The sequence below is a fragment of the Hyperolius riggenbachi genome, chromosome 1 (assembly GCF_040937935.1).
Source record: "Hyperolius riggenbachi isolate aHypRig1 chromosome 1, aHypRig1.pri, whole genome shotgun sequence".
In the NCBI taxonomy this organism is placed as follows: domain Eukaryota; kingdom Metazoa; phylum Chordata; class Amphibia; order Anura; family Hyperoliidae; genus Hyperolius; species Hyperolius riggenbachi.
The window spans coordinates 561,093,138-561,112,711 of NC_090646.1; the positions used below are offsets into that span (position 1 = coordinate 561,093,138).

Below are 19,574 nucleotides of genomic sequence, written 5' to 3' on the forward strand. Positions count from 1 at the left end.
AAACCACCCTGAGGAGGATTCTTATTGATGTATTAAACTGACCAATGAAAATTTTCCTCAGGGAGGATTCTTCTTAGTCTAGACTGTCGGCCAAATCAAAGAAGCCTTGTTGAGCTTACAGAATTACAGTGTAGTGCCAGCAAGAGGCAGCGCTCCGTCACTTTATAATACTTTGAGCCTTGGTAAGGCATCTTTGAAGCTCCTAAAGCTGTGAGGTGAGTAGCGGTGGGGGCGGGGCTGCCGTGCTGAGCTTCCAGGAGGATCGGTGTTGCAGGGGCAGGGACAGATGGAACGGTGGGTAGCAGTCTACAAAATAGAAAGAATAGCTTTTTAGGACCTGACACATTCATATACGAGGATTCATCTGCAGTCTACGCTGCAGGTCATATGAGAAAGCTGAGGTGGTATTTTTATAGATGGCAAAAAAAAGTCATGCATGTCATTCTGTTGTTTACCTAATTGTATTAAAGTCCAATTGTTGATGAACCCTAATAGAAGGTTCACATTCACCTGTAATTGCTAAAAGATAGGCTAAATGATCCTGTCATCAGCCCTATGTGAACTATTGCAAAGTAAAATACAGTAGAGTCTCATATATTTGGCACAGGCCCAATATCGGATATGCGTTCATGTTGGTTACTTGAGAAGTCAAGCAACGGTTGTTAAGAATAGCAGTAACCACCCCCTGGATGACAGGCAAAGTGGGTGCACAGCGGAAATCACTTACGAATGCTCTGGGAGCCAGTCTTCTTCACTCCTGTAGCTTCCAGCAGTCTCTGTGCACGGCTCCGATGCATCACATGACCTGATGCAGGTCAGATGACACGCCGGGGAACTGCACAAGGATGCCACAAAGCCGCTGGCTACTACAGGAGTTAAGGAGACAGGCACCCGGAGCATTTGTAAGTCACTTCCAATGCGCACTAGTCTGCTAAGTGCGACAGGGACACCCCCATTGTCTCCCGCCAAGCATTCCAGTTAGTTGACTGTTGGATGCCTGAGTTGTGGTTAACCTGGACTTTACTGTAGTATATTAAGATGGGAATAATTCCAATGTTACTTATAAGAACCGCAACATTACATTGTAGCTCAAGGAAGACGCAAAGAAAGAAACATCAAACACTAAACAGATATTCATTTGCAAAAAGACAATTTAAGCCACAAAAAAAAAAAATCCGTCACAAAAACAAAATGAAAAAGAAAACATTTCTAGAAGGTTTCTTAAGTAGTGTGCTCTGTGAGGGGAGGAGGAAAGAAGAAATTGCCATTTCATTCCTCGCTGTTTAAAACTGAAAAAGTCAGATTACTACCTTCATGTTGCTGAGTCTTTGATGGAGTCAGAATGTCAACTGCATCCTGAATCTGTTCCACATTGTTCTTGAAAATTGTTAGGAAGTTTCTCAGAGCAGTTTCCGAAGCTTCATTTTTAAGGTCATCATAAGAGGAAAGGATGTCTGCCAAACAAGATTGAAAACAGACTCTCTTATTAAATTCTGTATTTATAAATATTTTCTGAAAGCTCCAGTCCAGCCAATAAAATGGCGTACATTCATGAACACTGGAAGGCTTGAAGGTTTGTGAGACTTTAGACGCACAACAAACATTGATCCAGCAATACAGGTGCTGATGCAGACATCACACATAACAAAACTGTAATGAAATTTTAATTTGTTTCATTAAATAGAAAACTCAATGTTCCAGAGTTGCAGCACGCTGTTTTATTTTCTTATTTCAACATGATTATTACTTCTTTTGGGTTTGTGTTGTTACAAAAAGAGCTGGTGTGCAGCAAGTCTGATTCATTTGTTACTGGCTTTTCCAAAGGGAGATACTCTGGAATAGCTGCATCAAATATGAAAGGCGTGTAAGTTAGGCATCTATCACACAAGCAGCAGAGGGTGGTGCATTCACTGCCAGTCAGCTTCTCCCGTGCGCCTGCACAGTGCTTGTTATCACCTAGCACAGACAGTGGACAGATGTCTATTTCATAGAAGTACAATAGTGTGCAGTCACACACAGACATGACATGAGGCGCTTTCTTGCTCCCCCGTACCTGCACTGTGTGTTGTGTGTCAGATGCTGACACATAAGGTTATGAACGCTGCCCTTCGGCTGCAATTAATCTGGAGTTTGGCAGGTCGGAAACTGAACTGCGTACTGAGCTTGCGGGGCGAAGTGGTTTAAATTATAACCTTTATTACTGTTAAACTTTATTTATAAAGCACTAACATATTATGCAATGCTGTACAACAGATAGGGGAGATATTACAACGTTACGCAGGGATACTACAGTGATACTACAGCGTTAAACAAGGGTACACAAAACAGTGATCCAACAATACCCTTGTCGCTGCCTGTGGCTGTTGCATTCCACAACACTCCGATGCTTCCTCCTCCTGGCGTTGAAGGAGGAAGTATTGGAGTAATGGAACGCAGGCGCGGACTGGCCAGGGGGGACGGGTGGCATTCTCCCCCCGGGCCACCGCCACCTCAAACAATCAGGGCCGGTGCAGAGGTGAATTACTTTAAAAATCAGCAGCTCCACAGCCACTCGATTCAGCCCCGCCCCCAGCAGCCCACAACTGTTCTGATGGGCTCAACTCAGCTCTGTGTGTCGGGCCAGGGAGCAGGGCATTGGCTGAGAGCTCCTGTTCCTCCCGGCATCCTCACTGGTGCACTGTGTGTGTATGTGTGTAGGCTCCGCCCCCCGGCCTGTGGAGACCACGCTGGGAGAGACTAGCTGCTCTGTATACACACATGGGGAGAAGCAGCCAGGGCTTTCAGTGCAGCCAGTTCCCCAATGCAGAAAAGAGTGCCACCACTCTGCACGGTCTGCAGGAAAGGATCAGATGCCTGGCTGGAAATTGCTTCTTCTGCTGTGAGTCTGCATGCCTGTGAGTTTGACACCCCTCCCCCACTCCACAGCATTAGGTAGTCCCTCTCTATAGAGTGAGACCCAGCAGGTCTCCTTCCCCCAATAGAAGCAGTATAGCTGCCAGCATGCCCTTTTCCTCTATAGAGGCATAACTGCTCCCAGCATGTCCTTCCCCTCCATAGAGGTACCACAAGTCCAAGCATGCCCCTTTCCCTTAATAGATACACCAAAGTCCCAGGAAGTCTCCCCCCTCTCCCCTTTAGAGGCACTAAAGCTGCCAGCATGCCCTTCTCCATAGAGGCACTTTAGCTCTGATCATGCCCCTCCCCCCTCTATAGAGTCACCACAGCCCCAGCAAGTCTTCCCCCTATAGAGCCACTACTGTTCCCAGCAGACCCTTCTTCTCCATAGAGGAACTACTGTTCCCAGCATGCCAACCCCCTCCATAGAGCCCATACACCACAGCCCCAGCTAGTTTCCACCCTCCCCTATAGAGACACTAAAGCTACCAACATGCCCCATCCCCTTGTGTTGATACCAGCGTCTCTCCTGTGATGATGTCCTCACAGAAGATGCTGGTATCAGTGCATGGGATGCCTGGAAGAGGAAGTAGATGGAAGATAGGTGAGATGTTTGCCTACATGCCCGCTCTCCCCACCGCTGCAGCCTATACATGGGGGCAACTGTACTGGCTACCTTCCTATACTGGGGGCAACTATACCTGGCTGCCTATCAATGCTGGGGCATCTATACTGGCTACTTACGTATGCTAGGGGCAACTATACTGGCTACCTTCCTATACTGGGGGCAACTATACCTGGCTGCCTATCAATGCTGGGGCATCTATACTGGCTACCTGCCTATGCTAGGGGCAACAATACTGGCTACCTACCTATGCTAGGGGCAACTTTACTGGCTACCTACCTATGCTAGGGGCAACTATACTGGCTACCTACCTTTGCTAGGGGCAACTATACTGGCTACCTACCTATGCTAATGGCAACTATACTGGCTACCTTCCTATACTGGGGACAACTATACCTGGCTGCCTACCTATGCCAGGGGCAACTATACTGGCTACCTACCTATACTGGGGGCAACTATATCTTGCTACATACACTGACTGCACCTACCTGCCTAGCCTATACTGGGGATAACAATACTGGCTACCTATACTGGAGGCACATACCTGGCTGGCTTACATATAATTACATATAGACTTATACTTGAATAATTGAAAACATCCACCTTGTGGGGGTCAAATTTGGGGGGTCGACTTATACACGGGGTCGACTTGTATCCGAGTATATACGGTATCTTTATTGCAAGCAAATGTATTTGGGCTGGGGTATTTTGGTGACCGGGCCTCTAGGTTGTGATTTCCCCCCCGGGCCGAATGGTCCCAGTCCTCCCCTGATGGAACGCAATGGCCAGAAGCGGCATTAAGGGTGAGTTAACCCCCTCTGGCGAGGCCCACAGATCTAAAACGTCTGTTTCATACGAAACTCAGATCAAGCACTTGGAAACTTACCCCTAGCCAAGATGAGCACAAAAGTTCAGCTCCTTTATGCTAAAACAAGCACTTTTTGTACAACTTTAAATGTGCAATATGGTGACAAATAGCACTCTTGGCTTGTGGCTCTGGGGTCCCAGGTTCAATTTTCAATTGGCACAAATCTACATGGATTAAGTTAGTTCTCTCTATATTTCCTGGCTTTGCTCTCACATCCAAAAACTGGCTTCCTTAGAATTGGCTCTAGAAGATAGTAAGAATACTAGACTTTTGGTAGCAACATTAGATTATGAGCTCATTTGAGAGACATGGATTATTCAGTATACTTTGTAAAGAAGTTTTAAAAGTTTAACTGTACATATAATTGCCATCAGTTAAAGTAACCCCAAAGGATGAAAGATGGTTACAGAAGGCACCAGTACACATCGTTGGCTTTCTTCTTTACACCTTGCTACCACACAAAGAGCTTCTACTGAGATGTATACAAATATTACAGATCATACTGCCAATATCCTCATGATAATAAAGATTCTATAACTCACACTCACATACAGTGCAATAGCCAAAGTGATTGATTATTCAAGCACTGCTTGTGGTTGAGAAATTACTTGCAATAATGATCATTCATTTTTAGACAGTTCTAAGCTTTCATTTGGACACAAAGTTGTACTTTTTCTCTGCATATAACCCAATGGAAAGACAATGTGAATTTTACAGTGATACTTAGGTGGGTAGAAGGTGCAGGAAATTGAAATATGCTGCATGACTCAGTACATACGTCTACAATTGGTAGCTGTGGCCTTACAGGAGTGTATTCACTAAATGTTGGTAAAATTGATGTTCGCTCCCGAAAGCATAGCACTCGGTTACTCTGGCAGTAGGTGCGTTACTTAGGTAATGTGGGTACAGATATTTGCGCAGCCTGCACTGCCTAATGTGGGAAATTCCCATGCACCTGCTGCGCACAGCAATTTCACCGACATTTAGTGAATACCGCCCATTGTGATATAGATGAATTTTGTTCAAGCTCACCCAATGTGCTTTACCACATCTTATCAGGAAAGCATTCTACCATAAATATTGAAGGATACTGAATTAACTGTACATCTTTTTTCATTGACCATACCATGATCTGGATTAATGAGGACATTAAGGGCCTGAGCTAACACTAACGCAGTTGTGTGCAGTTGTGTCCGCTTTTCAGCATCTGTAACATTGATGTGTTGCTGAAAAGCGGACACAACTGCACACATCTGCGTTAGTGGGCTTAGGCCCTCACAGAAATACAGATGAACTTGAATCAAGAGGTATATGGAGGCTGCCATATTTATTTATTTTTAAATGATACCAGTTGCCTGACTACCCTGCTGATCTATTTGGCTGCAGTAGTGTCTGAATCTGAACCAGCAGAGTTTGGCACAGCATGGCACTGACTGTTTTGGTGCCAGCACTGCACGACTGATTTGGGCGCCATTTCAGCACCGAACAAATAAAAAAAATTAAAAAAGGCTAATCCGGACGCTGCCAATAGCTGGTGCCTGAATTACGTGTCTACCCCCCTCGCCTTCATGTTGCTAAAGGGCACTGTGAGGGCCAGATAATTTGTAGAGAAGCAAGGTGAGCATTTTTTGCTTCACCCTGCACTGAATTGGAAATAAATAGACCAGTCTGAATAACACCAGAGATAAGCCTGCAGCTAATCTGATCAGATTTGACAACAATTTCAAAAAACACCTGATCTGCTGCATGCTGGTTCAGGGTCTATGGCTAAGTATTAGAGGCAGAAAATCAGCAGGCTAGCCAGGTAACTGATATTGCTTAAAAGGAAATAAATATGGCAGCTTCCATATACCTCCTGCTTCAGGTTCTCTTTAATGAAAGACAATAACCTGGGCATGCTAACAAAGTAATTGTATATCAATGGATAAATATATGTGTACGATAATGAGGGAGTCCAGCATTTGGGAAGGCTCACTATCCTACATAGGCTGTTTCTTGGCTGCCTTGCTTCCAGAGCAGGAGTGCATATTTTCCTGATAAGCTAAAGCATTTACATTAGTCTACAGATCACATCACCAACATTCTATTGAACATTGAGAGTCAAGACAATACATCGTGCTGCTGTCATTATAACAACGATGCATTACTATGACCAAGGCCTTTCTAAAGGGTAATCCTATTACCATCGCTGGCCGTGCTATGTTGACATGCGTGTCTGCTGCGTGCAAATGTTTCTTTTACGACTCACTAACCTTTAAGTGGAGAACAAACAACTGCGACAACATTTTCTTGAAAATTATGATAAGCTTGTTTTATTCCCTGGAAAAGCGCTTGCGTGTATTGTACTTGTAAATTGTAAATGCCTCGATGGAATTCCAGTTCAGCTTCCAGAGCGTGGATCTGAAAATACAAAATGTAATTAGAAAATGAATGGACAAACCTGACATTTAAAGTCTAAGACTAAAGAGGACCTGTCATAGTGGACAGCTAGTTATGCCTGTGGATAGGAACAAGTATTAATTCTTATTCACATATTTCCTGACATTCAAAACCAAACTACGTACATGTATTTAATATTTCACAGAAATAATGACTGAATATGTAAATGACACAATTATGTGGTCATGCTAGACTTATACAGAAATTTCTGCTTTAATGATTGAGGTACAATCCATTATTCTTAATCAGTGATGATGGTTAATATGCTTAATAAACAGGGAAATTGCTTTATTGTGAATGTACATCATATGAAGGATGAGTGTTCATCCTTTTACAAAACAGCTTCGGAGTGTTTAATCTATTCTGCTTTTAATAGATTACTGCCCATATCAAAATTGACATAGCGTTACCATATCCATAATGTGGCATTATATTTCTCTAATCTCTATGTCTGCATTTAGATTACATTAATGTAGAGCAAAAAACAATGTTAAAATAAAAGTCAATCACATGAGCGCCTTGCACAACCCTTAAAGCGAACCTGTGTTTACCCGTATATGGAGCGAGACTCAGTCCAATAATGTGGATATTGTATTTAGAAGTCCGACAATATTTATAGTTCCCCTTTGGTTTGGTCTTGTATGTAATTATGTATGAGCTTAAACATGGTGTTGGATTACATTTCCTGTGGGCGGGTTTATACTGACACCATTGGTGGCTGTATACGTTACACCTGATGAAGGGCTGACCCCTGAAACATGCTGTGTGAGCTCTAATGCACTTTTGCTAAATTGCAAGCCATCTACGTGCAGTTATTTGTTTGGGATTATTATTACTCTTGACTTATAAAGCGCCAACGTATTGTGTGGCGCTTTATATTCTGAATGACAGTGGCGTTGCCAACTTGCAACAACCACAATCATTATCCAGGACCTTTTCTCTCCAAATCCATCGCAGAACTCAGCAGATGAATGCTGTGAACCTTACGTAGTATACAGAAAATATACACACTGGTACATAATACAGAATTGGTAAACATGGGAATTACAGTAACAAATGCAACATGATGAACAAAATGTATGGAAAATGCAAAGATACAAAAGGGTGAGAGAGCCCTGCCATTGCAATTTGCAATCTTATAAGCTTACAATCTCAAGGAATAGGGGGGAAACAAGAGGTGGGGTAGTATACAATATGCATACCTAGAAGCAGTGTGATTTTAGGCTATATTTAGTAATGGATACAACTTGGCCAGAGGTTAAAGGAAGTTAGAGTGTATGCTTTTTGGGAAAAAGCGAATTTTGAGAGAGCGCTTTAAGAGCAACTTTACAAAAATAGCAGTAGGGGGTAAAACAAATTAATATATTGCAAAGCAAGAAGTAAAAAAATAGAAGAGAAATCAAGAAATGATTGATATTCACCAAGTAATTTGTTCATGTTGTTTGATCCACAATGACCCTGCACACCATCATCTTTACTATTGGCAGACAGGACAAAAACTGGGCAGCACCAAGTGCAATTAGCTATAACCACACCCACAAACAATGAGGTTAAAAGGTTGTTTTTTTTATAGATCTACATATGCACAGAGGGAGATACTGGTTCCCTGGCAGTTATTTCCCACAATGCAACAAGGTTCACAGACTAAAAACTGCCATGGCCATGACATCACACAGTAGGAGGGGTTTCACCACAATATCAGCCACACAGACCCTCCTGATGAATTATTTGAGAAAAGGTAAAGATTTCTCATGGAAAAGGGGTTATCAACCACTGATGGAAGTATTTTGGAAGGGGAATAGATAGCTTATTTTTACAATGTTCAGCTATAAATTATTTAGTCAGTTTTTGCCCATTGTAAAATATTTTCTCTCTTTAATTTACATTCTAAATGTTATCACAGGTGGCGACATATTTAGCTCTGCCAGGTGATCTCTGCGGAATGTTCGTTAGTGAGAGTCCTATGCACAGAAGGAGGTACTGCTTGCTTGGCAGATGGAAACAAACATTATTTCCCACAATGCAACAAGGTTCACAGACAGCAAGCGATGGCCCTGACATCACAGTATGGGAGGAGTTTCACCACAATATCATCCACACAGATGTCCCTGATGATCTATTAGTAAAGATTTCTGGTGGGAAAGGGGTATCGACTACGGATTGGGATAAAGTTCAATCCTTGGTTACAGTTCCTCTTTAAATCATGTTCACTATTCTGACTGTTCTAAAATGATAAAAGATTAAATCATATTATCCTCTATAATAATAGGCAACCTTGTCTCAGTGTAGCTGGGTCCGTGCTTTTTGCTACTGCACATGTGCGCAGCACGGACCCAGCCTCACACAGGGAAGACGAGAGGGACGCAGCCAGGCGGGCGTGTGAGCGAGCGGGTGGCCGGGTGTGCGCGCGCGACAGGCTCGCGGAGACAGACCTAGCCCGTTTTTAAATGGGCTAAGGTCACTAATTATAAATATTATGCCAAATAGATATATAGCTTAGACATTAACATGTGTCACAAAACCATCTCCTTATGTTTATGTAGGTCTGACTAGCATGAGATTCCATCTTCACAAAATGACAAGTACCATTGTTTTTAATTTTATTGTAAATTCCCATGCAGTTTAGTTAGGAGGGGGGCAGATGAGAGGGAATATCCTGCACGCTGGTGCCCCCTGCTGGTCATATAGCCATTGTCTATATGCAACTGAAGCCCTCTCCAACGATTGGCTGACATGCTCAGCTTCTGCTTGATTAATCACTGCAGACTAGGTGTAACGTGTGTGTGCACTTCTTATTGGCTTATAAGCAGCCTGCAGGCTTTATAAAGCAGCAGAGGACTGTTTGGGAGTGAGTATTTCCCTCTTTGTGTGTTTGGTAAGTTTCAGAGCAGTTGGGGACAGGCTCTTGGGGGTGGCATCTCCAGGGCGTGACTGCGCTCACATATGGTGTTACATGCTGGTTCTGGGGCCCCGGGCAGTGAGAGTTCCTGGGGCCCCAGGCTGGCTTGTGCACCATTGTTTTTAATTTGAAAGTAATTAGTGTAATTCATGTAAAGAATGTGGTTACTGTTACCTACAGATCAGAGGCTGCACTTAACAGTAGTTTTACCCACAAAATAAAACTCTGATCTCCTGTTGGATTTAGTTTTTGTTTGTTTATCAGTACATTTGTGGGAATCTGTGAAGCCCTACAAGAAAAAAATAAATATTAGCAATGACTAGTTTAGAGGGCAAAGTTACGTATCATATAAACTCCTCATCTGCTGAACACAACGCAGCTGTCATTGACCGTGTGTAGGTAATTTGGTTTCATGAGTGGGGAGAGCAAGGCTTTTATAAGCTAGCAAAACAATTTCTAAAGCAAGCACAAAAAGATCAATAAAATCATTGATGACAAAAAAACATAATACCAGCACTTTCAGAGGCATATTACACAATACCACGGTAGCTTAAATTTATCATTCCTTTTGTATCTCTGACACATGATGTCTCTTACATTTTAAGTGATATGGAAACTAAATATTTTTCACACTATTCCCTACATACAAATTAGTCAAACTGCTCAGTCAATACAATATAAGCATCTGCTTGTTTTGTGTAGGTGACACCAAAACAGTTCTCAACTATCGAGGCATGGACTTCACAAGACCTTTAAATGTGTCCTGTGGTATGTGGCAGCAAGGTAATAGCAGTGGATCCTCCATGATTTCGTTTTTTTCACCACATCCCACACATGGCTGGAGGGTGATCTGGAGCATTTGGAGGCCAAACAGACCAGTGGCCAAACATTCACAAAGCATTACTGCATGCGGCAAAGCAGAAAACAAAATGATTTTACCATATTGTCAAATATCAATTCACAAAGTGCCCGACGCAGTAACCTGCTGAAATATTGCGGTGCACAGACAGCCCGTAGTTCCGGCTGCAAGTACTGCTAGATATGTTATTAGTGCGACCCCCAGTACTCTAGTTGCGCGACTGTTGCTACGGCAATACTCCATTAACAAGCTAGTTAGTAACTCTCAATACCATAGCAACGATTGTGCGATTGTGCTACTGTGGGTCACGCTAATAGCGTAACTCCCGGTACACGCTGCTGGAAATAAGAGTAGAATTGCTGTGCGCTGTCTGTGCTCTGCAATATTACTGAAAGTCAGTACATCAAGTCCAAAGGCTTTTACCACATGGAAAACTAAAAATGACAGAGTTACCGACTTTTGATATAAATACCTCATATACGTCAATTCAAAATGGATAACACATGCAGTAAAACAAGGGAGATGTTCGGTATTTTACCTTCAGCTTGGAGCTGTTGGTAAGATAACAAAAAGCCATTTGGGATGTTACAGAGGGACGGTAAGGAGAGAAAAGGGGAAACAGAGGGTAGAGAAAAAAGTAAGAAAGTTAATGAAAACTGTTTTTTTTTCTAATTTTATGTGGTGTACAACACAAATCTGCATTATTATTGGGTATTAATTAAAAACAGTTAATAAAATGCTAATGACTATGAGAGGATACAAATGTTATGTTCATTGTATGCAGCTTGCACTTGTTCTTATCAGTATAATTAAAAATGCTATCTGTATCACATCTTTTATACATTTTTAATGCAAGACTTGCTTTGTCAAACAGGTCTTCGTGAATTGAACCCCAGATCTCATTTTTCCTATTACCTCATAGTCCAGTTCTGACACTCACATGACTATTGTAGGTGCTTTAGCAGTGGACAGAAATTAGCACAGGCATCACAAGTATGCATCTAGACAGCTCAATACCCAGCAAGCTGCAATACGCTGTTCTGACACTAGTTTTCCAGTAATTTCTACTACAGTAGTTATTTTGTGGAGTTGCAGCAGACAGGCTATCCTGTACTTGCTACATGCATGTAAGAGCCTTGGGTGTCCATGACCCTGTGGCTGCTTCACTGGAGGTACGCTATTTCTTTGGGCTACATTTGAAAAGTACTAAGTACTACATACCTGAATCCCACTACAAGACTTGCTTGTCAAAAACCTGAGCGGTTTTTGCCTTTTTCATGATTGCTAACTCAGTAAAGGACCAGCCCTTAAAGCGTTGCTATCATATAATCCGGCATAGCGGGGTCTGAACCCTCTATAACAGTAATTATAGATTGACGGTATACCTTGAAATGAATCAGAGCACTCAGTGTATGATTTTATATAAAAAATTGTATTTGCTTATCATACAGCATATATACAAAATATGAACAGTTCCAATTAGTGTTTCCTTATAACAGTACTCCATCTCATCAAGGCTTTATAGCCAAACGATCATCAATCTTCTAAGTACATTCAAAAAAGAATAGAACAGTTGTGTTATGTAGAAGATGATCAAAAGTAGTCTCATCTGTATCAATAGCTGTGTATCTAGTAGCTGTGTAAAATTTGTAGTAATCTTCTTAAAGAAATAACATAAAAAATAGCTTCTAAAAAACTTCTTGCTAACATCTTAATAAAACTTAATGTTGAAAAATTAATAAAGTTAATCACCAGAATATTAAGCATATTACCCCTTCTCTGTCATCTCTTCAGCATCTAGAACCACTTGTGGGAAGGTAGCTTCTGCCTCATGTGTCTTCTCAGGAGATTGTTGGGCTTCTGCAAACTATGAGCTTACAGCTCCTACCTTTATAGGGGCTGGAGGCAATATGGCTGCCTAATCTGGAAGTTCCCTGGATCCCAGGTTCTGATTGGCTAAAGCTTCCGTTTTGCAGATGCTCTGACCAAGTCATCTAGCCATCACATTCTGACACTGGCTCATGCCACTGGCTTATGAAGACATCCATCTCCGAGACAGATGCCGGCATTTGTGCTCATGCAAGTACGCATCCGAATCACTAACTGTGCCATGCACGGATTCAGATGTGGTATGCGGAAAATGCAGCTAACACTACATTTTCTCCCTGTAAGTGAATTCAGAATCAGCCTATTGGCTTCTTTAGGCTGCAATTCCTCGTCCGAATTCGCATGCAGGGAAAAGCTATGCATCACTCCTTGTGGAAAAAGCCCTTATGTTTGCCAATTTTTCTTGCTTCCAAAGCATCACCTTGAGAAACCTAAAGTTCAGTTGATACCCAATATACTGTATTGCACCTCTAGACAGGTTCCAGTGTATTGAGATAATAAATGTTATTCACTTCACTACTCAGTGGTGTTAGTGTCGTGGCTAAAGTGCAGACGTCACCTACGAGTATATCTATCAACCTGGCAACTGGATAGCATACTGGTTTGCTGTAGGGTTCGAGCCAATGACCAGGATTCGAATCCTTGTTAAAGTCAGAATGTAAAACAGTAAAGAGTTTTTGGGCAAGGCTCCCTAATGCTCCTGATTACCCGTGGAGAGCACCCTCAGTGGTTGCAACTCTAAAGCACTTTGAGTCTGCCAGGAGAAAGATCAGGCATTGATCTTGTCCCCAAAAGAAATATTTAACAGAGTGATGGTGACAATTATACAGGAGTGGTGGATAGATGACTGGCTAACTGTGCCCTTGACCAGTGTACAGTGGCTTGCAAAAGTACAAAGTGTACAGTGGCTTGCAAAAAGGCCCCCTTGAAGTTTTCCACATTTTGGCACATTACTGCCACAAACAGGAATCAATTTTATTGGAATTCCATGCGAAAGACCAATACAAAGTGGTGTACACGTGAGAAGTGGAACGAAAATCATACATGATTCCAAACATTTTTTACACATAAATAACTGCAAAGTGGGGTGTGCGTAATTATTAACCCCCTGAGTCAATACTTTGTAGAACCACCTTTTTTGCTGCAATTACAGCTGCCAGTCTTTTAGGGTATGTCTCTACCAGCTTTGCACATCTAGAGACTGAAATCCTTGCCCATTCTTCTTTGCAAAACAGCTCCAGCTCAGTCGGATTAGATGGACAGCGTTTGTGAACAGCAGTTTTCAGATCTTGCCACAGATTCTCGATTGGATTTAGATCTGGACTTTGGCTGGGCCATTCTAACATATAGATATGTTTTGTGTGAAACCATTCCATTGTTGCCCTGGCTTTATGTTTAGGGTTGTTGTCCTGCTGGAAGGTGAACCTCTGCCCCAGTCTCAAGTCTTTTGCAGACTCCAAGAGGTTTTCTTCCAAGATTGCCCTGTATTTGGCTCCATCCATCTTCCCATCAACTCTGACCAGCTTCCCTGTCCCTGCTGAAGAGAAGCACCCCCAGAGCATGATGCTGCCACCACCATATTTGACAGTGGGGATGGTGTGTTCAGAGTGATGTGCAGTGTTAGTTTTCTGCCACACATAGTATTTTGCATTTTGGCCAAAAAGTTCCATTTTGGTCTCATCTGACCAGAGCACCTTCTTTCACATGTTTGCTGTGTCCCTCACATGGCTTGTGGCAAACTGCAAACGGGACTTCTTATGCTTTTCTGTTAACAATGGCTTTCTTCTTGCCACTCTTCCATAAAGGCCAACTTTGTGCAGTGCATGACTAATATTTGTCCTATGGACAGAGTCTCCCACCTGAGCTGTAGATCTCGGCAGCTCGTCCAGAGTCACCATGGGCCTCTTGGCTGCATTTCTGATCAGCGCTCTCCTTGTTAGGCCTGTGAGTTTAGGTGGACGGCCTTGTCTTGGTAGGTTTACAGTTGTGCCATACTCCTTCCATTTCTGAATGATCGCTTGAACAATGCTCCGTGGGATGTTCAAGGCTTTGGAAATCTCTTTGTAGCCTGTCTGCTTTAAATTTCTCAATAACTTTATCCCAGACCTGTCTGGTGTGTTCTTTGGACTTCATGCTGTTGTTGCTCCCAATATTCCCTTAGACAACCTCTGAGGCCGTCACAGAGCAGTTGTATTTCTACTGACATTAGATTACACACAGTTGCACTCTATTTAGTCATTAGCACTTATCAGGCAATGTCTATGGGCAACTGACTGCACTCAGACCAAAGGGGGCTGAATAATTATGCACACCCAACTTTGCAGTTATTTACTTGTAAAAAATGTGTAGAATCATGTATGGTTTTCGTTCCACTTCTCATGTGTACACCACTTTGTGTTGGTCTTTCACGTGGAATTCCAATAAAATTGATTCCTGTTTGTGGCAGTAATGTGACAAAATGTGGAAAACTTCAAGGGGGCCGAATACTTTTGCAAGCCACTGTAATCGGTGGGAACGATCCTTACTGAAATAACCAAAGGGGGTGACCAATGTGAGCCGCTTAGAGAGGCAGGAAGGGACAGGCACAATATTTGATTTCAGAAGGAGTCTCATTGTGCTCATATAAAAATAAAGGCAATTTCAACCAAAGAAAAATTACATTGAATTCAGACATGGAGCAATCAAATGACAATATATATACCGGTCAAGGGCAGAGTCAACCAGTGCCCTTTAGATTGTAAGCCTTTGAAAGGACGCTCCCTCCTTGTGTAGCGTACTTGATTGTCCACTCTGCCCACAGAAAAGTGTGAACTAGTATTACTGGGAGTACTACTCCAGTGTATGATCTGGCATTGTGTGTCTCACTGCTTATTCATTGCATTGTGTTGTCGGTGACCCCTATTTTCATTGTCTGTAACCTTATGTATTGTCCAGCGCTGCAGAATATGTTGGCATTATATAAAACCAATAAATAATAATAATATGTGTGTTTTCACAGGTTTATTTTACCTCAGGATTCAGACACAGGTTCACTTTAACATGTTCCGCTTGCATAGCAAGCAGCCTTCCTCCCATCTTTTAAAGAGGAACCGTGACTACGGTTTGAACTTTATCCCAATGAGTAGTTGATACCCACTCCACCATGAGAAATATTTACCTTTTCTCAAATAAATCAGAGGGGTCTGTATAGCAGATATTGTGGTGAAACCCCTCCCACAGTGTGATGTCAGGAGCCAGGTCCTGACAGTTTCCTGTCTGTAAATCTTGTTGCACTGTAGGAATTAACAGCTGTTTCCAACTGCCAAGCAACCAGTATCTCCCTCTGTGCATGTGTATATCTATATGAAAAAAAAGCAACCTTTTAGCCTATCGCATTGTTAGTGGGTGTTGTTATAGATAATGGCAGTTGGTGCTGTCTGTTTTTTTTTCATGTCTGCCAGTAGTCAAGATGATTATGTGCAGGTTGATTGTGGATCAAACAATATGGATAAATTGCATGGGGAATAACAATCATTTCTTGATCTCTCTTCTATTTTTTAGATTCAAGAAAATGTTATTGGAATGTTGGCATAGAAAGACTAAATAGCCAATAACACCCAAGCAGTGGCTATAACAGATTCTTATTTCATACAATAAGTATACAAGACAAACATTAAAGTAAAATAACCGGGGGGAAAACCACTCTCAAACCAGAGAACCAATAGAACCGGCTTATTCAGCAATTCACTATAACAAATATGTATAATCTGCATGTTGGAGTAAAAGGCATGTAAAGCATAAGAAAGGCAGCTGTTCTCAATCCACATGACCAATGGGATCCATGCGTTGTGGAGATTGTCCAAATCATCAGTCATTGTGTCTGTTCTATTTTTTAACGCCTCACTTTGCAGTGTATTGATTTATTTTTTTCCCCTTTTCGCTGAAGTTCCTCACTTAGCGACCAGGTAACGCCGATAGGCAGAGGCTGGTCGTTTGTGGTTTTACATGGAAACGGTCAGTTCACGGGGGGTGTCTCCGTGAACAGTCTGCGAGCCGCCGATCGCGGCTCGCAGGCTAAATGTAAACACGCGGGGAAGAAATCCCTGCTGTTTACATCAATACGGCGCTGCTGCGCAACAGCGCCATAGAGAAGATCGGCGATCCCCGGCCTCTGATTGGCTGGGGATCGCTGCATTCTGATAGGCTGAAGCCTGTCAGAGGCGGCGCAGGACGGATAGCCATCCTGTGCCGCCCAGGGGACGGAGGGGAGGGAGGGAAAAAGAGGGAGGGCGGAAAACGCTGCAGAGGGGGGCTTTGAGGAGCCCCCCCCCCGCAAATCACAGGCAGCCGGCGGCGATCAGACCCCCCCAGCACGACATTTCCCTAGTGGGGAAAAAGGGGGGGGGGGGGGAAGTCTGATCGCCCTGGCTGATTCCTGATCTGTGCTGTGGGCTGGAGAGCTCACGCTGCACAGATCAGGCAAAGAGAGCCTGGTCCTTAAGTGGTTAAGCTCGGTTAATGCAAAGGTGTTAAAGGGGAACTGAAGAGAGATGTATTTGGAGGCTGCCATGTTTATTTCCTTTTAAGCAATACCAGTTGCCTGGCAGCCATGCTGATCCTCTGCCTCTACCAGTTACCTGGCTATCCTGCGTATCCTCTGCCTCTAATACTTTTAGCCATAGCCACTGAACAAGCATGCAGCAGATCAGTTGTTTCAGACTTTAAAGTCAGATCTGACAAGACTAGCTGCATGCTTGTTTCTGGTGTTATTCAGATACTACTGCAGAGAAATAGATCTGTGTGGAAATGTTATTACCGGTAGAACTGAATATTTTGTAAACTTGTAACGATAGAGTATATAGTAATTTTTTTCTATTACACAGCTCCACATCCTACCTGTGAAATCTATAATTATCTCTGCAGGTATGGGAACTAGAACATACATATTTTTGATTTAGTATGTCTTTCACATATAGGAAGACACTGCTTAGGGGTTACCAGTTCTTTAATAATATAGAAATGCAATAGTTTGTGATGCAAAACAGTTTTCTAGACAGAGAAGTTTTGGAGCGAGGCATTGTGACTTAATTCATTTTCAAAAAGATTCATAAGCACAGCTGGGTCTTGCCTCCCTGTTGTCAGCAGAAATAGATGTGGAATAATTCCAATGTGCTGAATGCTTCCCCACTTCTAAAGCAAACACCTGCAGAGTGCAGGAAAAGCGACCATTTTCCACAGATAAATATTTGCCGCAATTTCATCTTATTGACAGCAAATACAATAAGGCGTACATCTCAAGTATTTCCCACAATGCAGAGCTAGAACAATATATGACAAGACAGTGCCTAGTGCATAAAACATATTCCAAACTGCACGGAATATATATTACAATGCAAATGCTGCTTGAATGTAATGATGTGACTAATGGAAAAGATCCAGCCTGATGAGTGTGAAGCCCCACGCACACGCTAGATGAGACTCAGACAAGGCAGTCAATGACTACCTCCTCTGCCATTCAGCGTGTGTACAGAAGGATCGCTGGTGGATTGCTTCGGCCAACTGACAGCTGACAGTATTGTTCTCTCCACTTAGGCCCCGTTCACAGTGCACGCGTTTCCAGCCGCGTTTTGGAAACGCGTGCAGGTGGCCGACACGCACAACATCAGACATTGCATAGAGTGCAATGTCTGATGTTCACACTGCATGCGTTCCGGACCTGTGCGGTCCGGGAACGCACGCTGCACGCATTTTTTTGTAAAAACTAGTGGCTGTCCCATTCACTTTTCAGTGATGGGATCAGCCACGCAACGCACACAAACGCGGATGGCGTGCGTTCGTACGCGTTTGCGTTCCGCGTGCGTGCCCGTCCGCGTTTGTGATGTGAACGGGGCCTAACTCCACCCATGGTATGACATCACACCCAGGCTGCTCCACCCCCGCACAAGAACAGAACACATTGCTAGCCTGTAAGCTATTGATGAGTCTGTCAGCCTCTGCAAGTACCTGATGCAGAGGACCCGAGTAGTGGTGCCAGGGGTGGTGGAGGACCTGAATGAATGGCAGCAGGTACTGAGCAGGTGGCAATGGAACGGAACCGGATGAAAAACTGATGCCATTGTAACAAACTGATCTATTTCAAGGGAAAAGGGATCAGTTTGAACAGGATCAGCTTTTCATCTGGTACAGTGTGAACTGAGCCTAACACTAATCCCAATTCCTAATGCCTAACACTAATCCCCTTTCCTTATGCCTAAAGCTAGGTGTCCATTTGTGCGAAAATGGGCCGATTCCCCAGCCACAAATTCCGATGGAATTTGGCAGCCTATAGAGCTCTATGAAGAGCATCCAAATTCGTGGCCGGGGAAAAATCTGAGCCCCTGCAGCATAAATTCATGCGTCACTGTCCGAATTCCATAGCCGTGCATAACACGGCTAGAGGGATTCGGCTGCGAGACACGAGCAGCTGTGCCGGCATTGCGTCTCGCAAGATGCATGCCGCGCACAAGTGGAAACGAGCCCCAACTCTAACCAACCTCCCAATGTCTAACATTAATCCCCCTTCCTAATGCCTAACAATAACTCCTCTTCCAAATGCCCAATACTAACCCACCTCCTACTGCCTAACACTAACCTCCCCTTCTAATGTCTAACACTAACCCCCCTTTCTAATGCCCAATACTAACCCACCTCCTACTGCCTAACACTAACCTCCCCTTCTAATGTCTAACACTAACATCCCCTCCTAATGCCTAACACTAACCCCCCTTTCTAATGCCCAATACTAACCCACCTCCTACTCCCTAACACTAACATCCCCTCCTAATGCCTAACAACAATCGCCCTTCCTAATGCTTAACACTCATTTCCCTTCCTAATGTCTAAATCTATGCTCCCCTCGTAATGTCTAACACTAACCTCCCCTCCTAATACCTAACATTAATCCTCCTTCCTGATGCCCAACTCTAAACCCCTTCCTAATGTCTAACTTTTAGCTCCCCTTCTAATGTCTAACACCAATCAATCCTCCTAATGTCTAACTTTAAGCTCCCCTCCTAATGCCTAACACTAACCTCCACTCCTAATGTCTAACACTAACCTCCGACTAATGCCTAACATTAATTTC

The 19,574-nt window shown here is 43.2% G+C and overlaps 1 protein-coding gene across 8 annotated transcripts in view; it reads right to left on the reverse strand.

Annotated features, from left to right (window-relative positions):
• LOC137526635 (uncharacterized) overlaps window positions 1-19,574 on the reverse strand; it is a 187,142-nt gene that overhangs the window by 17,015 nt on the left and 150,553 nt on the right. For all 8 annotated transcript variants that reach the window (XR_011023118.1, XR_011023117.1, XM_068247486.1 and 5 more), the window contains 2 exons: window positions 6,641-6,788; window positions 1,311-1,454 (listed from right to left, as the gene is read on the reverse strand). Coding sequence is in view for 6 of the 8 variants with exons in the window: in XM_068247486.1 (XP_068103587.1) it covers window positions 1,311-1,454; window positions 6,641-6,788 (292 nt within the window). In the remaining 2 variants the exon portion in view is untranslated. The remainder of the gene's footprint in view (window positions 1-1,310; window positions 1,455-6,640; window positions 6,789-19,574) is intronic.